The 21,086-nt window shown below is 42.0% G+C and overlaps 1 protein-coding gene across 19 annotated transcripts in view; it reads right to left on the bottom strand.

The window, feature by feature from the left end:
* NFIA (nuclear factor I A) overlaps positions 1-21,086 on the bottom strand; it is a 350,043-nt gene that overhangs the window by 50,840 nt on the left and 278,117 nt on the right. For 6 of the 19 annotated variants that reach the window (XM_021542504.4, XM_021542512.4, XM_021542494.4 and 3 more), the window contains 3 exons: positions 11,358-11,444; positions 10,231-10,269; positions 1,787-1,915 (listed from right to left, as the gene is read on the bottom strand). The exons of 3 other annotated variants lie outside the window; for them this stretch is intronic. In XM_021542504.4, the coding sequence (XP_021398179.1) occupies positions 1,787-1,915; positions 10,231-10,269; positions 11,358-11,444 (255 nt within the window). The remainder of the gene's footprint in view (positions 1-1,786; positions 1,916-10,230; positions 10,270-11,357; positions 11,445-21,086) is intronic. 10 more of the 19 variants (XM_021542535.4, XM_085585653.1, XM_021542578.4 and 7 more) reach the window with 5 other exon arrangements.

Below are 21,086 nucleotides of genomic sequence, written 5' to 3' on the forward strand. Positions count from 1 at the left end.
CTGGGACAAGATTTTTTTCAGGATGATGGCACTTAAAGAAACCATGGATGGATTCAGAGGGATTTTCTTCCTGGAAGTCAGTGAGACTTTGTGAACGAGTATGAAAAAGAAGATGCTTCTAAATGATGCTGCAGAAGAACAGTTTTGGTTAACTTTTTAGGAACCCTGATGATTTAAAAGCTGTGTTGCTTCTTTGTGGAGTTAGTAAAGAACATCTCCTTCCAAACAAACAAAATGTGGGACTGTAATAATTCTATTTGCTTTTCTGGCTCCCACTGAATGTTCTTCTCACGTAGCCAATGGAAATCCCTCAGTGCACAGAAAAAGTCTTGTGAAAACAAGACTGTAGATGAGATTTAAACAAGGCCTCACCACTGAGACATTTCCTCTCTCAACCACACAAGAATCCAAAGCACAGAGGGTCTAAACAGGGGCAGACAAAGGCAGTCAATGATCTTAAAAAATTAGTGTGAGGTAAAACACAGCTAAATAAAGAAAGGCCTATTAACTAATCAATCAACAACTGAAATCTAAAAGGCTGAACTTCTAAAAGACAGGAATTGGGAGTCAGCTGATGTGCACTGAATAGAATGTTAATGGAAGCTTCATATTAGTCATACTTGTATCACCAATTATCCAGGCTTTTAAAAGAGGGCATATTTGCCAGACAGCTCGGATCCAAATTTCAAGGGAAATCTCTATAGAGCTTAGATGCCTAAATTTCTTCTGAGGATCTAGGTCCATGTCTAAGGGTAATGAATAATTTTTATGGATTAACCACAACAACTCAAACTACAATAAGCAGATTTAACAAAGCACAAAACCTCCTGAAGTGCAAGTCTGACCTTGCTTCAACTTTGTGCAGCTCCACCATTTCTCACCACATCACCTGGATGTGCAGACAAAGAGGCTCCTCCTGGTTTATGCTGCCCTCAGTAAAACCACACTGATGCCAAACAGACATTTCCAAATAATTTCTAGGATGAATTGCTAATATGCGTTTTTATGCTTCACCATTCGATCAATTCCTTAATAATCTTCTCTAAATGAGGCAAAATTTCATAGCAGAAAGAAACGTGTCACAACCATTCATTCCTATTTTTATATCTTCCAAAGAGGTTTGTAAGAGGATTCATTCATTTGTGTCTCTTCTACGCCCAAGTGAGTTCCTTTTCAAACGTGAATTCCGTATTGCATTTAGTTTTCTAGGCTAAATGCAAATGCATCTTTCTAACAAAAATGTATAAGCACATCTAGACCCAGAGGACATCTCTTCTACTCGGAAAGTCAGTCAGAAGAGTTCTGAGAAGGAAACCAGCCAAAGTGTTGCAGGAACCAACTTCAAAGGAGTCCCCTAACAAGGCACACTGACACCAGCAGCACAAGAATAAATGACTGGCAGAAGGAAATCCACAGAGCTGGAAGACAGGCGTAGGTCAGAAGTGATGGATGGGTCCCTGTCTCGAGCAGTTGGACCGAGTCAACGTGATGGATGGCCACAAGCAGAAGACACTTCCCTGCAACACATCCTGTCCCTTTCCCCACCCTCTTCCAACAAAACCCCAAGGCCCCAGAAACCAACGTTTCCACCTTGGGTGCTCATCAGGAGCTTTCCCAAAAGCAGCCCAGCCTACGAGAACCAGCCTCTGGACACCTAAACCTGCAGGGTGTGACGGCTCGGGCGCAGCCCCTCGCTGGGCGATGGCTTTCCGTGGAGCGGCGCCGGCGCGGCCGCGGGCGCCGTGGCCACCCTGGGGTGCCTGGGGGCTCTCGGGAAGGGCCTCACCTCTGGGTCCTGTAATGACAGGTCGATGGTGCTGTGTGAAAGCCGTTCCAAGGGAGGAGGTCTGCGAAGGCGAGGGACTGCTGAAACCAGACTTCTCTGACTTCTTTAATGTAGTTGGCGATGGCATTCCTGGCAAGAATGATTGATAAGTGCAATTTAATAATGCTAGGTCATGGAACGACAGCCTATGCATTGTGAAAGGGGGTGCAGAAGCAGCTAGACACACTTAAAGGACAAATGAAACGCAGCGCAACAGCAAGCTGAAAGCTCACTTTTATTTGTGGGGTTTGTTTTTGTCAAGGCAGAAGCAGCCATGGTTTGCTCAGAGCCATGAGTACTAAAAGGCAGCCATATTTTTCTTATAAAGCTGAAATACAGACAAGATGCAGCTTATTATTGCTACTGAAACCTACTCTGCTTTATTTTTAGAAATCTGTAATAGCTGGAGCATTTGGATTTTTACAGGTTTTTTATGAGTTCTGTCTTTCACTCCTTGGTTTAGTAGATTATTGCAAATGGATCTTCTAAATGTGCCGCACGACTCAAGGCACAACCAGAGAATGGAGTTCTCTGAGTTCAAACTCTTCCTCCCCTCACTCTCTTGACTTCAAAGGTATTTGAAAGTTATAAGTTTATGTGGTTCTCTTTCGCTTTCAATTTTATTTTTTTAAAGGCTGAATGGTATTTATGTCTTGATATTAGAAACTGCACTGGAATTATTCTGGAGCTGTTACAATGCCCTTGAACCGCATCAAAGGCTCCCAGTGAAAATCAGAGTTAAGTTGGCACTGGGTGAAACCTCTGCCGTGGACAGGCAGAAATGTTGTGGTACTCATCTGACTTGTTTGGTATACAGGGTGAGAATAACTCCTGTTGATGCTATAACATAGCTATGGCATCAATAAAATTCAGGGAATGAACACATCGCAGCGGGCTTTTAAAACCCAAGCCTTTTCTGTGTATGTAGATGCTTGGATGGAATAATTTTACAGAATATACTTATTAAAAGTATGCATGTTTGTCTGTACTAGCCTATATTTTTGCAGTTCTAGATGCATCTGGGTATTCTGATTATCAGAATGCATCCTGAAAACTCAAGATTTCCGGTATATACAGCCCACTGGGCATTCTGCATATCTGTAGCGATATAGCAAAACAAAGGTGGGGATTTCAAGTGGAAAAGCAAAACATCATGTAATGTGCAAGTTGAACTTTCCACTAGCAAAGTCATTTAATTTAATTTCCAACTCTGCATTTTATAGCATTTAATTGTTAAAAAAGTAAAGAGAGAGGCCTGGACAAGATTATCTCTGGACTATATTATTAACTTTATATTTAATAAGACTAGTTTTATAGCCCTGGGATGTTGATGGCAATATGCAGGAGCCTTCTTGTACTTTATACTCTGCACTGCTGGGCCTTAATGGTTTCAGTGAGGCTTTGGAGTTTATATTTCTGTAAGTTAAATAAAGTGAGGGAATGGTTTGAGTTCCAGTGTGGTACTTGCAGCTTTCTGCTTCAAAACTTCTTTGCTACAGGGTTTGCTGTTATGGTGGCTTTTAGGAAAGGTTACAGACTTAACATTTGAAAAATCAAAGCTTAGAACTGACTATGATGCAAGAAAAATATTGAGTTGAGGTGGTTTTTTTTTTTTGTTGTTGTTTTTAATGTGTTCTTAGGGACTTTGGAGCAGGAACAAAAGCAAAAATTAGTTCAGTTTCAGGGGAAGAGAGAAAAGGAGATTGAACTGAGGTGTTTCAATGAAATATTGCAGTGCAGCCTGCTGAATTTCTGCTCCAGTGGGATGTAACTTAGTCATGGCATGTCCATATTCAGGGCAAGGACACTCAAAGGAATTAATGGTGCTGCTGACCCAGATTTCCCTATGATGGAAGAACTGGGGAGGGAAACACCAAAGGAGTGTCAACCCCAGTGCTAAGTACAAAATATTATGGACAGTCCAAGAGACTTTTATGCACAGGGGAGGCTCACTAAAATTTTCCAGCATGGGAGCTGCTTCAAGAGCAAGGTTGTACAGCCCATGAGCAGGGACCCAGGTGGGACATGAGTTACCTGAGCCCTGGGCAGGTGACAGAGGTCAGGAATGAGATCTCAACTCTGTGGCTCAGGAGCTCCCTGCTTTCCCTGGCTACAAACCCTCTTCAGGGCAAAGATAATAAAGCTTCTAAACAAATGAAACAGCTTTTCTTTTACCCCTGTGTTACAAAAAATACCCTGCAGGACTCATCTCTAAATCACAGCAGGGAGAAGGGGCAGAGGGAGTGGAAAATGGTTAAAAGCTGCAGCAAGTTTGTGTGATTGTGTCCAAACACTGGAATTTGAGGAGCTACAAAGGAGCTGATGAATGACCTTGAGTGTGGCAATGCTGAGCAGTGTCATGTTCATATGGGGATGGGTTTTCTAAGGTTGAGGCAGAGACTTTCATGTGAAAATAGAGATTTTAATGTAACCCTATGCAGGGAAATTGAGTAGAAAAACAAACTGAAGCGCTGATAATTGGTTGCTACTTTTGCTCTATTTGTTTGTTATCGTTCTGATTGCCATTATTATCACAAGTTTGGTTCATTTATTTATTTTTTTTTCCTGGGTATTTTGAAATGTATTGGTTTGGAACAGTCCAACTATACCATGTTTTTGTTTTGTTTGGTGTTTGTAATGACACATTTTATTTTGAGTGATCACATCCATCAGATCTCAAGAAAAAAATGGCTGCTTCCTAGTTCAGAAGAATATGCAAACAGGAGCTTAATTACATCACTTAATATTGACCAGAAGAAAGAAGAAAATGAGCTTGCCAGCTCATTTCCAAAGCATGTTTTGTCCTTTAAGAGGGGAGGGTATGACAGAAAGTTAGGCAGTGCAAAGCAATTAGCATCATTCACATTTTATGTTGCGCTAGCATGGTGCTCTAGCAGCAAAATTCAAACATTCTTTGAATGGGTTAATAAAAGAAGAAATACAGTCGGCATGCAAGAAAAAGGTTTCCAAGAACAAGCCAAAATATGTCCCATTCTTCTAAATTTATCACAGCCATGTCACATTATCCTTGAGACTGCCAGGAATGTCAATTTTTTTGCAATTTAAAAAAAATATCTCATTTAGCACCATATGTTTGGTTAATGTGCCTGATATATCCTGTGTATTCTTTAGTCCATCCATTTCTAATACTCATTTTCTTTTTTTCCTCCCCTTGCTAAGCCATATGTTACCATACTGGTCATTCTATCGAAGCTCCTTTCAGGAGCTGAGAGCGAGGGCACTCTTGTTTAATCACCAAGAAAAACTTTGAATTCTACAAGCCTCACTTAGGTGAGCAGTCTCAACACTTGAGTTAGTTGTAGGTGCCTGGTGCCTATGAAAATCAGGCCACCTATGAGGTGGCACAGTGTATATTAACTATGAGGAAGGAACTAAAGGTAGGTGGCTAAACATTGAATTAGGTGTTTAATTTCTGGCACCCACGTTTGAGACTCTTGGCTAGTTTTAAGGGGCTTCTGCTCCAAACCTAATGAGTTTTAACACATTTAGCGGCCCTCAGTCCGCAGGGCCCCTCCTGTGCTGCTCAGAGATGCAGGAAATTAAAAAGTTAAGGCTGAAGGTAGCTTGGGCAGAGCTGGGGATGCATCCCAGGAGGACGGAGCTGCCTTGACAGCTTTCCTCAGTGATTACTGGGGACCAGTGCACTGAACACCAGATTTCAGCACTTCACAGGACCCTGAGGAAGGGGCAGTGCCAGCTCTAAGGACACCCCTGAGTCCCTGCTCTCCTCTCTCTGCTCTCTGGTGCAGGGCAGCAACAAATTACAATCTCCCCCAGCCCGTCTCAGCTGCGCTGGCCGGTGGATAGGGAATGGAGCCAAGGATCCTCCCCGTTCCCTGCCTCTCTCCATCCATCTGCTCTGAGCAAGGGATAAACAAGAACAGCCAGAACACAACGGCTGGGTAACCCAGGTGGGGGTTAAAAGTGTTCCTCACTATTCTGTGGATAGGACTCTTGTCCAAATCACAGTCACACCTGGCGCTTTTAGGAAGCACAGCTTTCAGAATCCAGGTCTGAGTCTCCTCTGAATGTTATTTAGAGTGAGAGAGAAGAGAATCAGACTTTTGTCTATTTTCATCTTATGGCAGCTTTTAACTACAGAATAAATGGAGAAGTTAATTGCTAAATAAAAGAAGAAAATAAAGGGATTTATGGCATAAAACGCAGATGGAAGCCTGAGTGGGTGTGCTACTTTAACTTACTGTACTTGTGCTCATGTGATTCTACATGTATGCCAAACATATATGGTCTGAGCCTGCTCCCATTAATATAAATCTGTTTTATTCACTGGACAGAGGGAACCTGATCAAAGACCATGATGGTGCTAAATGGAACAAGATGTGTACTTTCGTATTTTTTTCCAAAAGGAAATATTAATTTGACATTGGTTTTTCGGTTGAGAAGAATTTTAATTGCAGTACACAATAAGCAGAAAATTCAGACAACAATAATCTTGAAACTGTTAGCAGCAGCATTATATTTCTGTCAAGGAATTTGTGTGCTTTTTCAACATTAGAGCTTTCTGAATTTTCATTAATTTGGCATTTCCCTAAACACACGAGTTATTATTTTGTTCATTCCACATCATGCATCACACCCTTCTGCTCAAATGCATAATGCAAGCGCAAATGGGATCCTTGTCCTTGGGAGACTCTGGTTACTGGAGCCATTGGATGATGAAGTCCCGCAGAAAGACTTTCCAAAACTCTGCACTTCGCAAACCTCCAGCCCAAGTTTAATGAGTGCACAGGAAAACTTCGTGTTCCTCATCTTCTAAGGGGCACTGGAGCATTGTGGTGGGTTTAATTCCTCTACCTCCTTATGTTTGCCAGTATTAGAAATGCACCACATAAGAGTCTTCCTTGAGTACAGCTAAAGGTCTTCAAATGTTCATGTATGAGGCTGATATATATTTAAATGGACCAAAAATGATGCGTGAGAATTGAATGCACAGATCCTCCCCAGAACAAACAAGTATCTGCAAACCTCTTTTCCATGTACCTGCCACATGCCTTACTAAAAAAATCAGGATTAACTCTGATGGAGTGAGCGGAGTCATAGCAAGAGGAGAACAATCCCCCTTCTCTCCAAACCTAAACCTGAAAATCCATCCAATTTCACTTGATTAATTACTGACATTATTCTACCTGCACGCGTCTCACACAACAACTCCATCTCTTGTTAGCTACGTTTGTACACCAGCTCATATTCATCTCCAAAGACCTTTGGATAATTATCCCAATATTCCCAGTAGCTCTCTGCCACTAGACTCTTGATGGAGATTTCATAACAAAAGCTATGAGTGAAACATGGTCTGGATCCTCCTTCCCAAGGCACACTAGGAAAAGGAATCATGGAAGCTCAGGTATTACCAGGTGGACCATGAACTCGACAACATGCAGAACAAACAGATGAAGCAGAAAAACAAGTCGGCTGTTGAAGGAAAAAAAACTGATACATGGGAAGCATTTTTCAAGGAATTTTCATCCTTCTGTGTGAATTATTCCAGCAATTCCACTGAAATCAGTATCAACAGAAAGGCTGATCAGCTGCTCTATTTTTTTCTTTTAATTCCTGGGGAATTCTTAGTTTCAAGCTTCTTGAAACGTTGACGGCTACCCTCCTGCCAGTCATAGTAAGTCTGTTCTATTTAGTGCTGAGCAAACTTTGTCATCAGCCGAGATAGGATCACACTGACTGCCATCCATCAGTTTACGGTATTAATTGCTCCAGTATACACAAAATCCAACACAGATGGAAATTCACTCATCCTAATGAAGTGCTCTTTAGTTTCTACGTTCTGAATGGGTACTGGCTCCCCTGCTTGCAGCCGGAGTTACCATGATCACTGATTAACTACCTGCCAGCAGAGCACCTCGCTTCACAAGGCTAAATCCAGCTTAATAAACAGTGATTTTTACAGAAGAAAAATGTAAGCTCCCCCTCTATCCACTTATCAAACTGCTGCATATGCATCACCAACACACACATCCAGTTTCCTCAGAACTCGACATCTGACAGATCATCAGGAAAACAGAGCTAATCTATCCGTACCCATCAACATCGTATCATAGGTGACTGCCAGATACTTAAGAAGCCATCCAAAAGAAATGTCACAACTCTTTTTCAAGACACTACAAAAGAAATGATCCAAATAAAATAAAGCAAATGCACGTACAAGTAAATGAGCCAAAGAACTTAATAAAAAGAGATTGATTAAAATGAGGACCAGAATGTTCAAAAAGGACTGAGAGAGAGAGAGAGGTGCCAAAGGCGCATTAAATGGATTCAATGGCTTTAAGTTTTAAATGCTTTTGGACTCCTTAGCAATTTTTAGCCAAAAATGATAATTCAAGTTAGAATCAAAATTCTGATGTCACTTAGAGAAAAAGAAGGTTGAAGTTTCTCCTTTGCAAATGAGCCCAGATCCATTTGCGAAGGAGAAATATCAGTTTACAGTGACGGACAACCTTGCCTTCAGAATTTTAAAGCTGAGCACTACAATATTCACAATTACTATTAAATCCTACCCCATGAAAGTCTGCCTAAATTGTTTGGTACAACGTTCTCATAGAGTGTATTACCTTGTCTGTTTGTATCTGTGTTTACAGCATCATCTGGACTGTTTTAGGTCGCTTAAGTTAGGCTTCATTCCTGCTCTGCCACCCAAGCAGTTCTTTCAATAACTAATAAACTAGTACTCAATATCTTACCAATTTCTTCAAAACATAATTTCATGAGTTATATATTTAAAAACTTTAATGAGAAGAGCAATAAACAGCAGGATAACAGTTGAATTCTGTCTTTGAGTTAATGTCAGTTTCGGCGTAATTTTCCATTGTACAAATATATATTGCAAGAAGAATAAAAAAAAAAATTCTAATGACGTCTTTAGACATCTCGTCTAAAATTCATGACTACATTTGTTTCATTTCAAATGCTACTTGAGAGTTTTTCAGCACACTTGGCAGATTAGATATAGCAGCAGGGACAAACTGCAGCCATCCATAGGAGAATATACCTTTATGTGGGTGCTTTGGGGATGGAACATCTATAGCTGCAAGGCAAAAAATGCCATCATAAATTTGGATGGCATTTACAAAGCCCTCTAAAAAGTCTTTGCATATGATTATAGCTGAGGTATGATATTTTTGCAAGTAAAAGACCCAGAATAGATTTATGTTTCAACTATATCTTCCTGAAGATGCATATGGATCCTAAATTGCGAGTGATACTAAAGGAAATCTTAGTAACTGAAGAGGATGGAGTAAAATTTTGGGGGTTTTATTTATTTATTTAATTTTATTAAAAATAATTTGCTCATTATTTGCATGTCATCAAGCCATCATTGGCTACCCAGGCTATATATAACAATGATGGGTGCTAAATGCCCCAGGCATGAGATGGAGATGGGTAAATATGCAGATTTTCTGGACTTGTGACTTCAGTTACTGCATGGTAATGTTTTCAAATGACTTTTATGATGACAAGACTAAGTTTGGTGCTAATATTGGTTTTGAAGATTTAATTGGTGTACAGTGCCATTGAACATGTGTTTTAATTAATGAAAGAGCTGTGGTCACAATTGAAAATAGCCCAGGTGATTTACCACCGACTGTAAAGCCACCTGATTTCTGCACAATTTAAGGTGAAGAGTTTATAGGTTATTCCAAAGGAAGAAAGAGTTGCAAACTGAATTCATGTGCATTGTACCAAGGGATGTATAATTTGGCAGGTCAAGAGTGGACTCATGGAACTGTTATGTTTTGGTATCCAGTGGTTCCTGATGTTTCCCCCCTCTGACTGCCCGTGTGTGACAGTCAGGGGACTGAACCCTCCACAACACCAGAAATAATTTGTGGCTGCTGTGCTCCTTCCTGGAAATGCACACTGGAGTGACACTGGGGACCTGCCACCAGCAGAGAGACAGAAACCACTTCCCCACAGGTGACAGCAGCCAGGTGAGACCAGCTCCCTCCTCTGCATTCCCAGTGGCTCCAGGATTCCCTGAGGGAAGGCAGAGCACTTTGGCTTTGGCATGGTTTCCAGAGGAGCCTGGATGGCCCTGCTGCCTGCAGGTCTGCTCCTGGGAGCTGCCCAAGCCCTCTGCCACCCAGAAAACACCCCTGGCAGCGAGGCAGAGAGCTCCCAGGGAAAATCCCCCTGCAAGTTCCATGGAAACAGGCAGGGCAAGGGCAGAGGTGCCATGGGAGTGCCCCCTCCAGCGCTGGCACTCCGGCAAAGTGCTTGGCACGAGCTCTGTCCCCGCTAGACACCGGAGAATCCACACTGAGGGGGCAGCTGGGACATCCCCCCCAAACCAACACAAAAACTCTGTGCACCGAGAACGAGAGCATTGGCATTGTTTGAATAAGCACACCCACCATGAAGTGCTCCGCGGTGTTCGGGGTTTCTTAGATATCCTGATTTTATAAAAGAAAGTAAAAGAAGAAAAAAGAAACAAGGTGAGAGAGAACACTATCATATTTCGTAGCAAGCAGGATACTGTGTGAAATCTTGGCCCAGTGAAGTGATAAAGGGGAAGCTTTCAGTTTGCTTAAGGGAAAACTTACGAGCAAATAGCAAAATTACCAAAATACCACATTGCAGAAAATAGGTGCATTTAGGTTCAATTAAGCTGTAAAAAGGAAAATGGCACTTTAGCTTACAAAAACCAAGGGACACAGGGAGCTATCAGAAGCAACTTTACAAGATTTGTGTGCGTGAGGATGCTGCTTCACTGGACCAAGAAAGCTACAGTATGGGACAGGATTTTTCTTTTATCAGACACTTTTGCTAGATAGCTTTGTCCAACCTCAGAAACTGCTGCTTTGGCATTATGAAATAATCCTACATAACTTGATCTCATGATCTTAGGAAACACAGAAAAATAGCCATGCCAAATCAGATTACAGGGATCCACCTAGTCCAGAATCCTCTCCCTGACAGTGGAAAATAATGGACACCTAGGAAAGAGTAAAAAACCAGGGAAAGCATACAGTGCTCATTCTCCAAAACACTCCCAAATGATTTGTCATTCGAGGACTTCTAGGACAAAGTTGATATCATGCTAGTGAAGCTGCTCGAATCCAAATGCACAGATTTATATCCCCCCCTCCTCCCTTTTTTTTTTTTGGATTTCTACCCCCATGAGATTTCTACCAGTCACACAGAAAAGGTTTCACAGTTTGGTGCTGGCAAGTCCAGCGTTCTTGCCACTAACTCAGAATGAGCTAACAGCTTTCAAAAGCCCAATGATGTTATGTGTATAAGAGCATCCAACACTTTTTCCTACGTAAAAAAAGTGACATGTGTGCTGAGGTGCTCTAAGTGTAAATACTTTGGGAGACTTGATATTTTTTAACTTTTTTATTTTTTTTTTTTTTTTAAAAAAAGCAAAAGCAAAAAAAAAAAAAAAACAAGGATCTGGCTGTAAATTGATATTAACATTTTTCAGTATATGTGTAAAACACATGTTTCAGAAGAATAGAAGAGAGAAACTGTCACTCACTGGGAAGCTTTAGAGCTATCTGGCTCCCTGGGAAACTGCATGCAACTATTCTGGTGTCCAAGGGTTTGACCAGTGAGTTTCCTCTTCCTGCAAAGAATGAATGCAGAAGTAATAGAAAGTCTGAGGGGGAAGATTTTAGCAAATGGCTAAAGATAATCCTATTCTGCCCACTCCAGCAGGTAGGAAGGTGGTGGTGGTGGAAGAAAAAGGGTGTCCCTCCCAGGAGCTGGCACAGGGAAGGGGGCACTGGGAGAGACCCAAAGGCAGCAGCTCAGCCCGGTGAAATCCTTTTGTGTGTGGTCACCCCAGTCCCAGCAGTGCCACACAAAGCCAGCACGTTCTGCTCTGGTTCTCAGGGCCTGGCTGTGGCTCCCTTTCAGGATGGAGCACAGGGACTGCAACTCAGCACAGAATTCCCAAATTCACACACAGGAACACTGGCTTCTTAAGCATCCTGCTTAGTTTACTAGCCACTGTTCAGGGGGAGGGTTTAGAAAGTTTTTAATTTTAATTTTCTAATCGAATTGCTGCCTATACATGAATTTTTTTACTTCATTTATTAAAAGAATCAGTAAAAGCAAGGATTTGAAAAAAAAAAGCTTATCCTTACATTTTTGATGGCATATTGACTTCATAAGAGTCTACAGGCAGGAGTGATATATCAGGGAGTCCCTATAACTTTACTTAAAGCAAAAATTAGAAAGTGATCGGAAAGTTTTATAGAGGAGAGCAGAAACATAATTTTAAGCCTCTTAAAATTGCCTGAACTGTGAAATCAAGTAATGAACACTAGAAAAGGATCTGTCAGCTGGAATCAAAGCTTAGACTAGTCAGCATTTTCTTCCTAAACCTTATTATGGCAAAGATTTTTCATCTCTGCACTCTGTTCAGCCCAACAAATAAACCAACTTGACCTCCACCTGTTACCCGGTGAAGTTGGCTGTCATCTCTGACTAAACCCTTTTCTTTCCCTTCAAAGCCCTCGGCACCACTGAGAAGGTGGGAAGACACAGCTGTGCACTGACTCAAATTGATACCAGTTCATAACCAGACAGCGTTTCACAGTACAAATTACAAGCAACAGAGGAGAGGAAAAAAAAAAAAAAAAAAAAAGAGGATAAAAAAAATGTAGTGCCAATGAATTCTGGAAGGGGGCAACATTTTTCATCCATTTAACAATGAGATTTTCATAAAAAGAAGTTCTTTTTTTTATTTTTTTTGTTTTGGTTTGGTTTTTTTTGTGTGTGATATTATGGACAAGCATTTGAGGCAAGAAACATTTTGCTCATGCCATAACAATGAACCTGTGCTAACACCACAGAGGAAGGACTGAAGAACATAATGGAAGCTATTTGTGTTGCTTTTATATTTCATAACTTGAATGCATTACACTGGTTCAAAGAGGTTCAGCTCCAATTGCATGTAGCTTTCTAGACTTAGGAACAAGTCACAGCTATATAATGCAACACTGCTAAATAAAAAAGAATTAAATATTATGGAAATCACAGAACAGCAAGAAATGTGCCATGAGGAAACCCATGTAGCTGCTGCAGTCATTTCTTCAAATATATCATCGTGGCAAAACCAAGTGAGAAGCTTTCTAATACAAAGACATATCAGAAAAAAGCCATTTCATATAAAGTTGGACTTCTCTGGGTGATTAATGCTACGTTCAACAAAGGAGACAGTGTCTGTCTAATTACATTAAATACTTATCTTCTAGGGATTGGCAGGGTGTTTCTGCTCAATGTCACTTTTCATGACAATGTAATGATAGATCTGTTTACTTACCAGTGCCATTAGCAAAAATTGTACTGTTTTCTCAACTGCCCTCATATCACGAAAATATTTGATTAACATACTGCAGCTTATCTAATACTCTAAGCAACATATTCTGCATAGTTTTCTCTCTATTAAAAGAACAAGATTACAGCTTGTAAAATTTTTATTGCACTCACACAGAAATAAATGAATAATGTGTGATAATAGTTCAAGTACCTTACTAGTTCACAGAACAGGTTTATTTGATTTAAAATATTAACTTGTAGTTGAAATACTAAGATTTTGGGGGAAACAAACAAATAAATAAAGTCAGTACTCTGAGGCACTACTTCCCATCCAGGTTTTAGTTATTATTTCCTTTTCATTTCAGCACATGTTTTGAAACTTTTAATACCTTAGGGGAGGGGAGAAAAATATAAAAGGAAAAAAGCTTTCATTCCTTTGCTGAAAAATAGATATGGCCATCTCCCAAGTCTTTAAAATTCACCACATCGTGAACTGACTCTTTGGAGTCATGCTACTGTGCCAACATCCAGCAAACAATAACCCTGTGGAAGAATGTACCCAGCCAAGGCAGTTTATATAGTAACAAGATAATTTCATAAACTTCTATTGAAGAGCGAGGCTGTGATGTAACATTCTAGCAGTATATATCAGCTACCTGATATTTACTAACAAGGTTAAACTCCTATCTGTTTGTCTCAGCACTCTTCATAATTCACTTTTTAATGGATGGACAGGAAAAGTCAGCAGTGTATGGCACAGATCATTTTTGAAATAGGACAAGACAGCTTACGGCAGTGCAAAACACCCTTCCTGTTCCCCAGCAATCACATCAAGCCTGGACTTTGCAACTACAGTGCTTCAAATCTGCTCATAAATCCTTTAGGGCCGTGTTTCTATTTCCAAGGAAATTGGTAAATTTGAGAAACAAAAGGTCCCGAGGAGGAGGTGTCACCATCAACTGGTGCCACGTACCCAACATCAGTTCTCAGCTGCCTGGGTTGGTGCTCCTGAGCAGGAGAAGGCACGTGGGGAGCTGCCTTCCTTCCTTCCTTCCTTCCTCCTGTGAAAAGTGAGGACATCCACCCCATTTTGTCACAGCTCCTCCAGCTGCCGCGAAATGGCAGCAAGGACGCACCAAAAACGACTCGTACAGGCACAGATCGACCCAGCCATGCAGAATCGACCCAAACTGCCTTAAAATCCCTTGCAAGTGACTCTTGCAGGGAGAGGATGACACCACAGCCAACTGCCACATGCGACTCTCCAAATTAATAATGGATTTGGGATATTCATTCCCCGGGCTGCGAGGGTTCGGGGTGTGTCTGCAATTATCGAGATATAAGTCTGACACACATTATCCTCCTATCAATGTCATTTCCCTTAGTAGCCAACAGATTATCAGCAGCTTTGTGATATTCCAGGTGTCAAAGAAGAATTAAAACCACAACAATTGCACAAACAAAGGGACAAAAGATGGGATACGTGTTTTCTGAGCCCTGCATATCAATTTAATATGTGCAGCTGACAATGATGCAAATGTCCTCGGGAGAGAGGCAGCAAGATCCGTGCCCAAACATACACACACCACTGTCAGCAAGATGGCAGGGAACAGAAGCAGTAGGATTCCCAGCCCAGGACACATGCCTCAGCAGGCAGAGCAACCCAACGAAACAATCCTCTGGTTGGGGAGAATTTTGGAAGCACCTGATATGGAAAAGGGCCCTAAACAAGCCAGATGGTACTTTTAGCTGGCAGCAGAAAGTAGGAGACAGCCAAAAACATTACAGCATTTCCCCAAGAGGCCAGCAAATCGATTTTTAACCATTCTTTTTTTTAAAGTGACGCTATGAATATGAAAAATAATGTTTTGATGCCTTTTTAAATTGCTAATTTTATGGATAATACACTTATAGAGGACACAACTGGAAGAGAGGAGAAAGCAATGGATTTTGACTTTCCCAGGGTGGTTGTATATTTGACATCAAGTTCCTATTCAGTCACTGCCACTGTTTACTCAGAATTGAGTGTCAGTTTTTGTTCTGGGTTATCCACATAACATTAAAGAGGAAAACCCAGCAAAAGTAGAGAAATAGCACTGTAAAATCACAATAGCACGACAGTTCACAGGGCATGGGAGAAATGTGGTTTGTAAGACTGCTTTGTCCTCTTCAAACCTTCCCCCCACCCCAAATTAATGGGTTTATAGATGATCATTTTATAACAGAGGACAAACAGTTTCTTTAATACTTACAAGGTACCATTTGGCGGGGGATTTGCATAAGAAATACAGCTGTTTGGGGGAATATTTTAATTTTTAAAACCTCCAAACAGCCAGAATTTGCAATTCTGCCTGGATGACGGGTCTTTTCAGGGATCAGTCTGGTGTCAGATATTGGGAGCAGCTCCTTGCAGAGCACCTTTAGGTTACCTGTGGTTGGGGGAATTTCACTTAAAGATGGGAAACAGAGATGGGTTGGAGGGACTGAAAGGGCAAAGAGAGGCAGAGGAGTCATGAACCAAGTGGGAGTGAGCATCACCCTCTTCCTCAAAGCTGCTCCTCACATGTAGGATTGGCCACGCTCCGAGGAAGAGTCAGGATGATGCCTGACTTCCAATTGCTGCTATTTTGTTTAAAAGTAAAAGCAAGCCCTAAGACAGGGTTAAACCTGGACTAGATCCAAAGTGCTTTCTCCTGTTCAGAGCAAGGTAGTGCATTAGTGTGCTGCATCATGGATAATACTCCTGGAGACAAACGTGGGCTGCTGCAATAAAACACTGAATGCGAAGAAAGATAATCCATACATTTGTATTTTTCAAATCTCATTGATTGTAAATCCTTACATTTTTTTTTAATAAAATGATTTCCCTCCTATAAGTGGAACCCAAGACTTTGCCTCCAGCCCTTGTTGAGATAAAACAGTCTCATTTTTTTCTCCAGAGTGCTGCTCTTGAGGCTGCAGGTACCACCTCACTTGTCTGGATTTTTAGGGTTCGAAGATCTGCACACAAATCTATTGAGGCAAATGAAGACTATACACAAAACAGTAAAACAGCCTATAATTCTCCAGCTAAATTGAGCAAGAGGATCTCTTATGTTATGCTTTTTGGTGTATATCACACTAAAAATAGCAGCGAGCACTGATGTAAGGGAAGAGCAGAAAGGATGATGTCAGGAGGGCTGTGCTGGAGTGGTGAGGACAAGCAGAGGTGGAGGATGTTGTGGATCTCCTGCTCTTCCCTGAGCAAGATGGAACCAGAACAGAGCTGTAGCCATGCTTGATGCTGGATTTAAGTTTCTTTGGAGCTGGAAATAGAAAGAGAACTTAAAACATCATCCCTTTTTTAGGCTGTCTGGGGGGTCACTGCATTCACACTGTGAGCTCTGGGGTGGAAGTCACAGGAAACTCACTCTGGGTGGACAGCACAGTTGCTGCCACAGCACACAGACATTTCTGCAGGTATAAGATGGCTCTGCAGCCACTCAGCCAAATTGTTACCTGAGCTGAGAGGCTGTGAGATGGATTTCTGTGCTTCCCTGTGCTCGCTGACTGCTGTGGTCAAAGTGTTGGGGCAGCACTTAACTTAAAGGAAAGTAAAGAAAGTAACTGGGGAATGATTTATTCACTACTTCTGGCAGAGGAAAAGAAAACCACTAAGAAGCATCCAGCAAAATGATCAGGCAATGGACAAAAGAAGTAGTTCTTCCTCATGAAGCACTGAGTAAAACTGGAACTTTCTGCCATGAGATGTTGTGGAGGCCAAAATAAAGAATGGGTTAAAAGCACATCTCAGAAAGGAAAGTTCACTGAAGGCAGTCAATCACAAAGATGTGAATAAAACCTCTGGCTCGTGAAACCAAGCTGTTTGCTGCCAAAATCCATGAGGCTGTACTCTGAAAAGCATCACTGGATGCCTCTCCTACTGTTATCCCTCCTTAAGTGTCCACCACCAGCTCTTGTCAGAGACAGCAAACTGCCTGTCTAGGTGAGCCTTTGGTCTAGCTGAGAAGAGCCATTTGTTCCTCTCTGTGGGCAGATTTTTGTAGGTTGGAATGTGCTGTACCTGGCAGTTGAGAAGCAGGAAAATTGCAGTTGGCATCCAGCACAATGAAATTAAGAATTGCTCCTCACCTGGTGCAGAAGCAGGAGCATATCTAAAGTCACTGTGGCAGAAGGTGTGGGAATGAGAATGGAAAAAAAAGAGATGAGATTTGGTCTTCTTCCTGTACCTGGTGCTGTACAGTCTTCTGGAAGCGTCCAAGGTCAGGCTGGATGGGGCTTGGAGCAGCCTGGGACAGCAGAAGGTGTCCCTGCCCACGGGATGAGCTTTTAAAGGTCCCTTCCAACCCAAAGCATTCCATGATCCTTAATTCCCCCAGTCTCCTAACACCTCTCCTTGCACCTTTTATCTTTGGGTGAAAATGTTTCCTTTAAAATAAAGCCTGTTTTCTCCTCTAAAGCCAAGATCAAACATGTGCAGGGAGTACAGTAGCTGCACTGTGTGCTAGGCACTGGAGTGATGGTTGTACTGGGAATGTTAATAAACAGTGCCCAGAGCAGAACTTCTGCATAAAAAAAAGGGTGTATGCTACATCTCTCCCCCTCTCCCCTGTCTCATGCAATATTTACACAGCTGTGCTTTGTAAAAAGTGTGTGTGGGGGGTTTATTATTATTTTTTGTAACTTATTTACCTAAGATAGCCCGGCATCTGTTTTGTGGTGAGCTTCTTTCACAAAGTTTCACAGTTGCCTTGACTGATGCAAAAGGAGGTCACGCTCCTTACACAGTAATCTTAAAACCATTTGTTTCAAACACTTAGCCATTCTGTTTGGCTAATTTTGTTCTGTTCTGTGGTTTTGGTTTGTCCTCTGCTTGGAAATGTGCATCCCTGGGGGAGCCTATCTGGCTAGGTGAGTATTTTAGTTATCTGTTTTATAAAATGCAGAAGTGCACAGGAATTTGCAATAATATGCATCATTTACTGGCTCTCAATATGTACTGTATATTGGCTCTGAAGATTACTAATATTTTCCAGCTGCTTTCAAAAAAAAAAAAAAAGAAAAAAAAAAAGAGAAAGAGTTCAATGGAGTCTTTGCAGTGGGTCCTTTCCCATGACTGCCTACACAGGTGATGAAGACTTTCCTGTGTCCTGAAGAATTAATAAGCCTGAACATTTCTATACCAGCAGCATACCACAGGAGATAAAATATTGCTTCTGCTTCCCAAACACATTAGAAAAAGCAAGTCTGCTGATCTCAACTGCTAAGACAGCACATGAAAGGAATGTAGTCCATTTCCCAACCAAGATCTAATCTATAGGAGAGTTTATAGATCCAAGTCAACATCCTGAATTGGTCCCAGAAGCAAACAACAAAACTAGTTCAATTTTTGGAAGACTACTTTTAATGTGTTTAATGTCATTTTGCAACTAAACAGCCCCATACTGCCCTATCAGATGATCTTCAAGGATCTCTGGGTCAGAAGAGACCTGTCTGGAGCTCACAAAGATTCAGGTTTGAATTCAGGTTTGACAGACCCCAGATCGGCAAGAAATGCACAGCCACAGTCATCCAGAAGAGCTTCTGTCTTTCAGAGCTCACCTCTGGAAATTAAGTGTCTGCTTCTGTCTCAGTGCCAAGGAAGGTGGGAGTTTTCACTTGGTGTTGAAAGTGAAGCCAAACACATCACTATCTTTGCTTTAAGTTACATTTTGTGGGCTGTTGTGGGCAGAGGTTGAGGACTCCCCATCCCTGGAAGTGTCCAAGGTTAGGCTGGATGGGGTCCTGAGCAACCTGGGATGGTGGAAGGTGTCTGGATGGATGGGAAGGGTGGGACTGGATGGGCTTTGGGATCCCTTCCAAGCCAAACCATGCTGTGATTCTTTGATTCTCTGATCAACCATGGGTGGCAACAAAATGTTGTTTGGCCACCAGCATCGTCTGAGGAAGGTCAGGCCCATGGATGACCAACACAGCACTGCCATGCCAGCAATCCTGTTCTCATTGGGAAGCTTTGCTCCAGCCTTTGTCAGGGAATAGTTTTCTATGCAGGAAATCCTTCCTATATGTCTGAAAAAGGATGCAAGTGATGTGAATCGTGTCTAGTGACAGAAAGACCTCAGGTGACCTTACACTGTGCCAGTGCACAAAAGATCTGCTTTTCTCTTGGCCACTGAGGTCAGTGCAAGCAGCATGTAGGGGTGATGTTAGCACCAGGCCAGTCAAAAACAGCTTTAATTTGATAACTACAGGAGAATTCTTTTTGCATTTTCAACTCAGAACTCCTACAGCTCCATCTCCATTTTTAAATGATGCATTTCCTGACATCTGGAACTAGATGCAAGGAGTGAAGCCACAACACTGACTGACTGCCTGACTTCTCCGGGACCGTGCTGAAGGGATGTTTTCCTCAGGGGATTACAGCAAAGCTGAGGCATGTGCTTCAACACTTGCATGGGATTACTAATTTTATTAAAAATGGAAAGTACACTTTAGGCTGAATCCCAAGGCCAAGTTCTTTTGTATTGTCCAGCGTCTGGAAAAAGAAAAAATAAAAGGAGCCTGGGAGGGATGTGAAAACATCTCCAACTTTTCAATCTGAACTGACTTTTTGGTGAGTTTTTCCCCTACCTCCAACTTCTTTCCATGGTTTTGAGGCAGCACTGCCAGCAGCATGGCATGCTGTCACAGGTCTCATGCTACTACGTGAATTGCCAAAGACAAGCTGAGCTATTGATCCAGTGGTAATTTGCTGTCAAAATGACTCTGTCTGTGATGGCAAATGAGCAATGTTAATCACTCGACTTGACGAATGCCACTGTGAAAGACTGACAATGCTCAAAGCACCACCATGGACCTGCTGCGTTTTTCCTGGCTCCATTAAGTTCCTGGTCTTCACTGGCCTTGACCAATTAGAGTTTAACTTATCCATTAAGGTGCAGTTCTGGGAAAGTTCTGTTTAAAATAAACAACAACTCGTATTGGTGAGTAACTCATCAGCTATGCAGCAGCCTGATTCTGATTGCCTGGCAGAGAAACACACACATTTTGTGCAGTATCTGATAAAAGATCTATAATGTGCTAACACAAACCTATCATGTAGCACCTGTGACTAACAGATTGTGATATCAAAGTCTTGATGCCTAAGTGCTCCTGTAAATGCATTAAACTTTTAGCGGCAGGAACTGTAGACTGCCAGTGACAAGGAGCTGATATGGTATTTCAGTAGAAGTTGATAAGTGTTATTGCTCTTAGAAGAAAAGAAAATTCTTATGTTCTTGAAAACCACTGGGCAGCTTGTGTTTTGATGGGATACTGTAATACAGAGAGCAGGGATATGGCAACACATGGACTCTATGAAAAAAAAATACATTTAAGGAAAGCTCTGTATCCTACAGCTGCTGGAGCTCCTTGAAGCATGTTCCCATCATGCGTGTCACTTCAGGAATCTACCTGGTCACTTGGAGTCAGCTTTTTAGCTGGCTGCCTGCATGTGGGGCCTTGCTGAATTCCATGTTAAAGAACAAAGTTCGTCCTGAACGTGAGGAACAACTTCTTTCCTGAGCAGGATGCCCAGAGAGGGTGTGGAGTCTCCCTCACTGGAAATACTCAAGACTGTGCCCTGTGCTCTGGGATGACCCTGCTTGAGCAGGGAGGTGGGACCAGATGACCCCACTCTGGTCCCTTCCAGCCTGAACCATTCTGTGTGAAATGTTCCCACTGTCTTTAGGTATGAAGTTCAATGGAGGAAAAAATGGCACTGGTGCCTGCTGGGAGATGTGCTGAGGTGTGTAATGAAGCTGCTGCACCAGGCAGGTACAGGCAGAACAGCTCTGGGACTGCCTGACCTCACACACTGAGAACCAGAGGGCAATTCAAAGTCACATCTGGGAAATACCGAGTAAATACAATTGGCAGAGATCCTGGATGTAGACCTCCTCTG

The sequence above is a fragment of the Lonchura striata genome, chromosome 8, assembly GCF_050655825.1.
Source record: "Lonchura striata isolate lonStrDom1 chromosome 8, ASM5065582v1, whole genome shotgun sequence".
NCBI classification, from domain to species: Eukaryota; Metazoa; Chordata; class Aves; order Passeriformes; family Estrildidae; genus Lonchura; species Lonchura striata.